Raw genomic sequence first — 10,749 nt, 5'->3', positions numbered from 1 at the left:
AATGAACATTCGTGTGCACGTGTCCTTATAGTAGAACGATTTGTAATCCTTTGGATATCTACCCAGTAATGGGATTGCTGGGTCAAATGGAATTTCCATTTCTACGTCCTTGAGGAATCGCCACACTGTCTTCCACAATGGCTGAATTAATTTACACCCCCACCAACAGTGTGAAAGTGTTCCTATTTCTCCACATCCTCTCCAGCATCTGTTGTCTCCAGATTTTTTAATGATCGCCAATCTAACTGGCGTGAGATGGTATCTCAAGGTTGTTTTGATTTGCATTTCTCTGATGACCAGTGATGATGGGCATTTTTTGATATGATTGTTGGCCTCATGTATGTCTTCTTTTGTAAAGTGTCTGTCCATATTCTTTGCCCACTTTTGAATGGGCTTGTTAGTTTATTTCTTGTAAATCTGTTTTAGTTCTTTGTAAATTCTAGATATCAGCCCTTTGTCAGATGCGTAAACTGCAAAAAATTTTTTCCCATTCTGGTGGTTGCCGATTCACTCTAATGGCTGTTTCTTTTGCCGTGCAGAAGCTGTGGAGTTTGATTAGGTCCTATTTGTGTATTTTGACTTTTGTTGTCAATGCTTTTGGTGTTTTGGTCATGAAGTCCTTGCCCACACCTATGTCCTGAATGGTTTTGCCTAGATTTTCTTCTAGGGTTTTTATGGTGTTAGGTCTTATGTTTAAGTCTTTAATCCATCTGGAGTTAATTTTAGTGTAAGGTGTCACGAAGGGGTCCAGTTTCTGCTTTTTGCACATGGCTAGCCAGCTTTCCCAACACCATTTATTAAACAGGGAATCATTTCCCCATTGCTTGCTTTTATCAGGTTTGTCAAAAATCAGATGGTTGTAGATATGTTGCATTGCGTCGGAGACCTGTTCTGTTCCATTGGTCTATATCTCTGTTTTGGCACCAGTACCATGCTGTTTTGATTACTGTAGCCTTGTAGTATAGTTTGAAGTTCGGTAGTGTGATGCCTCCCGCTTTGTTCCTTTTGCTTAGAATTGACTTGGCTATGCGGGATCTCTTTTGGTTCCATGTGAAGTTTAAGGTGGTTTTTTCCAGTTCTGTGAAGAAGGCAATTGGTAGCTTGATGGGGATAGCATTGAATCTGTAAATTACTTTGGGCAGTATGGCCATTTTGACGATATTGATTCTTCCTAACCATGAACAAGGAATGTTTCTCCATCGGTTTGTGTTCTCTCTTATTTCGTTGAGCAGTGGCTTGTAGTTCTCCTGGAAGAGGTCCTTTACATTCCTTGTTAGTCGTATTCCTAGGTATTTTATTCTCTTTGTGGCAATTGTGAATGGAAGTTTGTTCTTGATTTGGATCTCTTTAAGTCCCTTATTGGTGTTTAGGAATGCATATGATTTTTGTACACTGATTTTGTATCGTGAGATTTTGCTGAAGTTGCTTATCAGTTTCAGGAGATTTGGGGCTGAGACGTTGGGGTCCTCTAGATATACAATCATGTCTTCTGCAAATAGAGACAATTTGACTTCCTCCTTTCCTATTTGAATACCCTTTATTTCTTTTTCTTGCCTGATTGCTCTGGCTAGAACTTCTAGTGCTATATTGAATAGGAGTGGTGAGAGAGGGCATGCTTGTCTAGTGCCACATTTCAAGGGGAGTGCTTCCAGTTTTTGCCCATTCAGTATGATATTTGCTGTTGGTTTGTCGTAAATAGCTTTTAGTATTTTGAGACACGTTCCGTTAATACCTAGCTTATTGAGGGTTTTTAGCATAAAGGGCTGTTGAATTTTGTCAAAGGCCTTCTCTGCATCAATTGAGATAATCATGTGGTTTTTGTCTTTGGTTCTGTTTATATGGTGAATTACGTTTATAGGCTTGCATATATTGAACCAGCCTTGCATCCCCAGGTTGAAGCCTACTTGATCATGGTGGATGAGCTTTTTGATGTGCTGTTGCAATCGGCTTGTCAGTATTTTATTGAAGATTTTTGCATCTATGTTCATCATGGATATTGGCCTGAAGTTTTCTTTTCTTTTTGAGTCTCTGCTGAGTTTTGGAATCAGGATGATGTTGGTCTCATAAAATGATTTGGGAAGAATTCCCTCTTTTTGTATTGTTTGGAATAGTTTCACAAGGAATGGTACCAGCTCCTCTTTGTATGTCTGGTAGAATTTGGCTGTGAACCTGTCTGGCCCTGACCTTTCTTTGGGTGGTAAGCTCTTAATTGCTGCCTCAACTTCAGACCTTGTTATGGGTCTGTTCAGGGTTTCGGCTTCTTCCTGATTTATGCTTCGGTGGAGACCAGTGTCCAGGAATTTATCCATTACTTCCAGGCTTACTAGTTTATGTGTATAGAGTTGTTTGTAATAATCTCTGATGATGGTTTCAATTTCTGTGGAATCTGTGGTGATACCCCCTTTATCTTTTTTTATTGCATCAATTTGGTTATTCTCTCTTTTCTTTTTTATTAATCTGGCTAGTGGTCTGTCTATTTTGTTGATCTTTTCAAAAAACCAGCTCCTGGATTTATTGATTTTTTGAAGGGTTTTTTGTGTCTCTATCTCCTTCAGTTCTGCTCTGATCTTAGCTATTTCTTGCTTCTGCTAGACTTTGAATTTTTTTGATCTTGCTCCTCTAGCTCTTTCAGTTTTGATGATAGGGTGTGAATTTTTGATCTCTCCTTGCTTCTCATGTGGGCACTTATTGCTATATATTTTCCTCTAGAGACTGCTTTAAATGTGTCCCAGAGATTCTGGTAAGTTGTGTCTACATTCTCGTTGGTTTTGAAGAACATGTTTATTTCTGTCTTCATTTCATTGTTTATCCAGTCATCATTCAAGTGCAAGTTGTTCAGTTTCCATGAAGCTGTGTGGTTATGGGTTAGCTTTTGAATTCTGAGTTCTATGTTGATTGCACTGTGACCTGTGAGACTGTTCGTTATGATTTCCGTTCTTTTGCATTTGCTGAAGAGTGATTTACTCCCAATTATGTGGTCAGTTTTAGAGTAGGTGTGATGTGGTGCTGAGAAGAATGTATATTCTGTGGATTTGTGGTGGAGAGTTCTGTAAATGTCTATTAGGTTTGCTTGGTCCAGGTCTGAGTTCAAGTCCTGGATATCCTTGTTAATTTTCTGTCTGGTTGGTCTGTCTAATGTTGACAATGGGGTGTTAAAGTCTCCAACTATAATTGTGTGGGAGTCTAAGGCACTTTGTAAGTCATTAAGAACTTACCTTATGTATCTGGGTGCTCCTGTATTGGGTGTGTATATATTTAGGGTCGTTAGCTCTTCTTGTTGCATTGATCCTTTTACCATTATGTAGTGTCTTTCTTTGTCTCTTATGATCTTTGTTGCTTTAAAGTCTAATTTATCAGAGATGAGAATTGCAACTCCTGCTCTTTTTTGATCTCCATTTGCTTGGTAAATCTTCCTCCATCCCTTTATTTTGAGCCTTTTTGTATCCTTGCATGTGTGATGTGTTTCCTGGATACAGCACACCGATGGGTTTTGGCTTTTTATCCAATTTGCCAGTCTGTGTCTTTTGATTGGGGCATTTAGTCCATTTACATTTAGGGTTAATATTGTTATGTGTGGATTTGATACTGCCATTTTGGTGCTAGCTGGCTGTTTTGCCCATTAGTTGATGCAGATTCTTCATTGTGTTGATACTCTTTACCATTTGGCATGTTTTTGGAGTGGCTGGTACTGGTTGTCCCTTTATATATGTAAAGCCTCTTTCAGGAGCTCTTTTAAAGCTTGCTTGGTGGTGACGAAATCTCTGAGTACTTGCATGTTCACAAAGAATTTTATTTTTCCTTCACTTTTGAAGCTTAGTTTGGCTGGATAGAAGATTCTGGGTTGAAAGTTCTTTTCTTTAAGGATGTTGAATATTGGCCCCCACTCTCTTCTGGCTTGTAGGGTTTCTGCTGAGAGATCTGCTGTGAGTCTGATGGGCTTCCCTTTGTGGGTAACCTCACCTTTCTCTCTGGCTGCCCTTAGTATTTTCTCCTTCATTTCAACCCTGGTGAATCTGACGATTATGTTCCTTGGGGTTGCTCTTCTTGAGGAATATCTTTGTGGTGTTCTCTGTATTTCCTGGACTTGGATGTTTGTCTGCCTCGCTAGGTTGGGGAAGTTTTCCTGGATAATATCCTGAAGAGTATTTTCCAGCTTGGATTCATTCTCTTCGTTGAATTCAGGTACGCCTATCAAATGTAGATTAGGTCTTTTCACATAGTCCCACATTTCTTGGAGACTTTGTTCATTCCTTTTTATTCTTTTTTCTCTATTCTTTATTTTTTATTCTTTATTCTCTATTCTCTATTCTCAATTCTTTATTCTTGCCTTCCCGCTTTTATTTCATTGAGTTGGTCTTCAACCTCTGATATCCTTCCTTCTGCTTGGTCAATTCGGCTGTTGATACTTGTGCATGCTTCGCAAAGTTCTCGTGTTATGTTTTTCAGCTCCATCAATTCATTTATATTCCTTTCTATTTTGTCCATTCTCGTTAGCATTTCGTCAAATCTTTTTTCAACGTTCTTAGTTTCTTTGCATTGGGTTAGAACATGTTCTTTTAGTTCACAGAAGTTTCTTACTACCCACCTTCTGAAGTGTGATTCTGTCACTTCATCACACTCGTTCTCCATCCAACCTTGTTCCCTTCCTGGTGAGGAGTTGTGAACCCTTGTAGCAAGATAGGTGTTCTGGTTTCAGGTGTTTTCATCCTTTTTGCACTGATTTCTTCCCATCTTTATGGATTTATCCACCTGTCGTCTTTGTAGTTGCTTGCTTTCAGATTGGGTCTCTGAGTGGATGTTCTGTTTGTTGATAATGAGGTTTTTTCTGTTTCTTGGTTTTCCTTCTGACAGTCTGGATTCTCTGCTGTAGGTCTGCTGAGGTCCGAGGCCCTGGTTGCCTGGAGATCACCTGCAGCAGCTGCTGAACAGTAGGGGTTTTTGCCAGTTTTCTTCTTCTGCTATCTTTGTCCCAGAAGGATACCCGCCAAGTGTCAATCTGATCTCTCCTTTATGTGGTGGCTCTTTGGATATACAGGGGTCAGGAAGCTGCTTGAGGAGACGGTCTCTTCTTTATAGGAGCTCAAATGCTGAGCTGTGAACTCCGTTGTTCATTCAGAGTTGCTGGGCAGGTACGTTTAGGTCTGCTGCAGCAGAACTCATAAACCGCTTTTTGTTCCTAGGTGCTCTGTCCCAGGGATTTAGGGCTTTATGAGTTTCTGTTATGCTGCTGCCTTCTTTTATTTTCCTTCAGAGCTGCCCTGCCCAGCAAGTGGCGGCCTAGTCACTGTCTGTCTGTAGAGACTTTGCTGAGCTGCTTTGGGCTCTGCCCAGCTGCCGAGTGAGCTTCCCTGCAGTCCTATTTATATGGGTGTAGTTAGAGCTGCCTTGGCCATGGTGGCCTGCCTCTGTTAGGGCGGAGCCTCTCTGCAGTGGCGGGTTGCTTTGGCAACAGCGGGCTGCCTCAGCAATGGTAGGTTGCCTTGGCAACAGTGGGCTGCCTCCACATTGTCTACTCCTCCCTAGTGGTGGGCTGCCTGGGTAATGGCAGACGCCTGTCCCCCACAGAGCAGGACCTTCCCGGTTTCAGCTGTGCTTGCTGTGAAACTCTCAATCCAGAGAGTTTCTGATTGCTGTTTTTTTGTCGGGGTGGGAACAGCCGAGCCTGATCGCCTGTCTCCCTGCCTCAGAGCCTTTCTTTTTTTTTTTTTTTTTAAGTTGATGTTCCAGTCACCTGTTGAAGAGGCGCCGGAGCCTGTGTTTTTCCTGGTGACTTACTGCGCTGGCTTAAACAGCGTCACTGAGATTTGTGGTGCTTTTTTGCCCTGGAATCTACTGTCCTGGTTCCCTGCTCAGTCCCCTTTTTAAACAGATGAATGGGCGACTTCCCGGCCTCCAATCGCCAGCCGAAAGGGCACCCGGACCGGTGTATTTTGTGTGGAGAACCGCTGCTCCGGGGCGCCGACAAAGCAGCTGTGCGGGGCAGAGCAGAGGCGCCCGCCGGCCCGGCCACGCTGGCCGAAACAGGCACGCTTGCGACCCATGGAGCTCCTCCGCCTGGGAATTGCCTTGTCTGTGGGCAAAAAAAATGCGGTGTCCACCCACCCTCTGTGCGTTTCCTGGGCGCTGCAATCTTGAGCTGTTCCTAAACGGCCTTTCTTGGATCCGAACCTCCTTGCCATATTTTATAAAGAAGAATATTAAAGTCTAATGAATCTGTCAACATGCTTATAAAAAATAATGTGAATTTAATCAGTTAACTCTAAATGATCTGTCCTCATTGAGGACTAATTTTGACTGTGTGATACATTTAAATAGTAATTTTTAACTTATAAATTTACTGGATAGCTTATAGTATTCTTTTCCATAACAGTTGTTGAAGTTACCAGTAACAGAATCTTTTTGACTGGAAGATGTTCTTTTCTCACTATTTTTCAAGTATATATGTAGTTTGGAAGAGAGTAATAAATTAAAGAGAGTAATAAATTAAATACTTGAGAACTAGAAAGGAAAAAAATATTCAAGAATATAGGAATTTTATTGGAATAATAAATCAATATAGGAAGAGGTAGACCTTAAAGTGAATTCTATTTTCTAACAAAATGTATTTTAAGATAAGCATATTTAATGGCAGGTTTAATTTAAAACAAGAAGAAAAGAAGAGAAGAAATGTCTATATGTTAAACGAAAACATTAGGGAAGAAGTAGAAAGAATCGAGCAACTTAGGAAAGAGTTAGAAGTGAAACAACAAATTGAAATGGCTCACGGAATGCAAGACATGGAATTGAAGCCTCTAAGAAGTAATTTCAATCAGGTATATCAATCTCTGGCAAAAAACTTATATTTCTAACTTTATTTCATCTATATTACTTTTAATATCCCTCTGATTTAGTATGTATTATTTAGGTCTAAATCTAACAAAAAAAAGTTGTCTTAAAAGTAACTATGACATTTATAGCTACAGTTATTTATTATAAATTATGGCATCCAAGTGGTATCTTATTTCAGTACAAAGAACTTTTGAAAACAATGATAATCCATACCATATACTTAGTGGTAATTTATTGATAAGTATTTTGTTCCTAGCAACATAGTTTAGTGTAGTTTTCCTAGTTAACGTTTAATACTGACTCAAACATTATCAAGGGGAAACAGAAGTTATTGCTATAGTAAATAAGCTCATGGTTTTCTAAGTAGAGCTCTCTACATTTTATCTTCTTTACCACTTCTGTTTTGAAATAGAATACTTCTTTTTATTTATATCTTTATCCAGTAGAATTAAGTGTGATTTGGTGGAGAAGTATTGTAGACTCAGGAGATATAGACTCAGAAGACCTGGAGAAAATCCTACAGCTTGTTTATATTTTAATCTTTTCATTTCAGAATTGTGAAAACTAAATGGGTTCATTGATGTGTGTATGTAAAAGTGCTTGGTACCTACAATATCTGAATTTATCAAACATTCAAGAATATAATTTTTAAAATTAACTATAGTTTCTTTTAATAGAATATCTATAGAACATTCTCAGGAAAAGGAACTGAAAGAGCTTCAAGAATTTTTTTCTGTCTAAATATATGCAGCACTAATGCTGTTAGTATGAGGTATTATATAGGTTAGACAGAGTGTAAATCCAATTTCTTAGTAGTCACATTGATTTGATCTTTTTTTATTTTATGCTTTTGAGTTTGTTGTAATTCAGGGAAAGTTTTTTTCAATTCCGAGGCTCTTAAAAATTATCTTGTCATTTATGTTTTACATTCATGAATTCATTGTCTTCAAATAAATGTTTGACCTTTGGGGAATGTATGCTCTATAGCGTGGGAAGTTTTGATTCAATGGTTCTGCAAATAATAGCTATTCATGGAAACCCTTTCATTGTGTAAATGTGCAAGTTATTCTCTAATTTCAGAGGAACCATGATATGCCATTTATGGGGTGCTAGCTAAAAGTTTATTTTGTTTTATTTAGGTTTCTCACACTCATGAAAATGAATATGATCTCTTACTCGAAAATTGCATGCTTGAAAAGGAAATTGCCATGCTAAAACTGGAAAGAGACACACTAAGACATCTGAAGCAGGAAAAGGAAAATAAATACTTTGAGGACATGAAGATTTTAAAAGAAAAGAATGCTGAACTTCAGATGACCTTAAAACAGAAAAAGAAAACATTAACAAAAAGGGCATCTGAATATAGTGAGCAACTTAAAGTTCTGACAGCAGAGAACATAATGCTCACTTCTAAACTGAAGGAAAATCAAGACAAAGAAATACTGAAGACAGAAATTGAATCATATCATGCTAGACTGGCTTTTGCTATACAAGACCATGATCAAAGTGTGGCTTCAAGCATAAAACAAGAATTTACTTTCCATGCTTCAGGAGATGCTCATTTGCAAGGAAAAATGAATGTTGATGTGAATAATATAATATATAACAATGAGATGCCTCATGAACCACTTTCTGAAGTTCAAAGTAAATCCGAAAGCCTAAAAATGACCAATTATGCAGGAGATGCTGTAAGAGAAAATACATTGGTTTTAGAACATGTGCAAAGAGACCTAAGTGAAATACAGTGTCAAATAAAGAAAGCCAAATACATATATAAAAATGAAGAAGGTAATGTGCATACACACACTGAACAGCAGGAGTCTCTGGAGCAGAGATTACTTCAACTAGAAAGCAAAAATATGTGGCTTCAACAGCAATTAGTTCATGCACGTAAGAAAGCTAATAACAAAAGCAATATAACAATTAATATTAGGTTCCTTGAGAGGAAAAAGCAACATCATCTCCTAAAAGAGAAAAATGAGGAGATATTTAATGACTGTAACCATTTAAAAGAACGTATATATCAATATGAAAAAGAGAAAGCAGAAAGAAAAGTAAGTATCAAAAATATAAATTTTTTTAATATTCCTGAAAAAAATTAAAAGCCATATTTGGCTGTGGCTAAATGCCGAGTTTAGTTGGATAGATGGATATGTAGGTAGGTAAGTAGGTTAGGTAGGTAGATAGGTGATAAATGTATTTACTTTATCAGGTTAGAAGCATACCTTATTTCTACCAAATGAAAGTTAAAGCTGAGAGATGTTTTACTTTGAGTAAGACATAATGTCACTTACAAAATGTTGAGTTAAAGATTTTTAATAGATTAACATTAATGACATTGGCTTATACTGCTGAAATAAAAGTTTTAATGTCTCTTTGTGGCACATTTTGTGAACACAATGAAGCAGTTAAAAGGGAATGTCCATGAAGTAAATTTTGAAATTTACTTTTCTGCATCTTTTAATAATACTTTTTAAATAGCTTTTCTATATTTTAGCTGGTAGAATTTTATTTTCATTCGTGAAGTATTGACTTAAATCTGAACATATTTGAGTCTCAAATTATGTATTGTTATGACCACTCAGTTTTTAAAGGCATCTTCGTTTTATTAAATAATACCTTAGTATTAATATACTGAATTTTAGCAATATCAAATTTGAATTAATCATCCCACTGGTATTTATAATTTAGTTTGAATATTGTTACAAATAATTTGCCCATAATTTCTATTTCAAGGCTTAAAGACTATCAGGTGGATAGAACTTTGTCCTAGGGAAAGATTATTGTAACTATCCGTGATTTATTAGCTTTGCATTCGATTCCCATTTTCAATTCATATATTTCAATACATGTAGAGTTCATGTATGGTACAAAAAAGTGAGTGGAGGAGAAAAACATAGCAGCTGAGGTCAGGAGGGATGTGGAGAGCAGGTTACCTAGGGCTTCTAAAGCCTTTGAAATAAAAATACTTTTATTCTGAGATAGAAATCTACTGAAAAAATTTCGGCAGGTGATTGAATATGTGAGGAACTTTAATGTTGATCTGTGCTTCTAATAAAAAGAAGGAAAGCATTCCACTGTGTAGAATTTACCACCACTAGTCCTGCCCACATATTTTTTTGAGACTTCAGTAGGTTGTGAAGCATTACAGATTCGTTAGGGGACAAATGACTAGTGGGATGAATCTGGTGTCTAGAAAGAGATTACCAGTTTGGCAGGAAGATAACGCCTTCTTGTGTCCTTAAGCGGATTAGTAATAAGCAGGAATCTGTATGTATAAAAGAAATAAGGTGAATCAATATATTTAGGGATATTTTTGAAAGTAAATATTATTAATTTGATAAGATAATTTATAAAATTAATAACAAACATGTCTTGTCAGGTCATTGTAAGACAACTTCAAAAAAAATTGTCTGATCTCAATAAACAGTGCGTGTCTGAGGCTTCACTAGAGGTTACATCACATTGTCATATGAATCTCCAAGATGAGATACAGGATTCAATGAAGAATTTATTTCAAATCAAAAGTCAAGTATGTATTAAATGTAACATGCCAACAGTGAACCTATAGCTGGTTAAATAATATAAATTGTTTTATGATACTAATTTCCATGGGAATTCTTCTGTTATATGTTCATTATAATTAGTTTCATTAAATTTTATCTTTATAATGTGTTTATTTTTAAAACTGTGGCTGTATTCTGCAATATTTTTATAATTACATTTTTTCCTATAATATTTACCCTTGAGAAGGTTAAGAATTATACATCATTTATCCCACAAACTGAGAGACTATTCTTGGGATAAACAGTATTTTTCAGTGATTTGTGTTACCATGGTGAAGCAAGATGTATTTAATCAGGGAAGAATGTTTAATGGAATATTCCAGAAAATTATCTTATTTGTTAGCTCCACTTTTGT

At 37.0% G+C, this 10,749-nt stretch overlaps 1 protein-coding gene across 1 annotated transcript in view; it reads left to right on the top strand.

Annotated features, from left to right (window-relative positions):
* The window catches only part of ANKRD30A (ankyrin repeat domain 30A), a 184,829-nt gene extending 174,394 nt beyond the window's left edge, over positions 1-10,435 (top strand). The window contains exons 24-26 of the mRNA XM_032259736.1: positions 6,632-6,812; positions 7,968-8,882; positions 10,211-10,435. Of these exons, the coding sequence (XP_032115627.1) occupies positions 6,632-6,812; positions 7,968-8,882; positions 10,211-10,399 (1,285 nt within the window). The 3' untranslated portion in view covers positions 10,400-10,435. The remainder of the gene's footprint in view (positions 1-6,631; positions 6,813-7,967; positions 8,883-10,210) is intronic.
* Positions 10,436-10,749: the final 314 nt, after the last annotated feature.

The sequence above is a fragment of the Sapajus apella genome, unplaced genomic scaffold (genome assembly GCF_009761245.1).
Source record: "Sapajus apella isolate SASKATOON/1434 unplaced genomic scaffold, GSC_monkey_1.0 scaffold111, whole genome shotgun sequence".
Lineage (NCBI taxonomy): Eukaryota > Metazoa > Chordata > Mammalia > Primates > Cebidae > Sapajus > Sapajus apella.
This window is presented reverse-complemented; position numbering and strand designations above follow the sequence as displayed.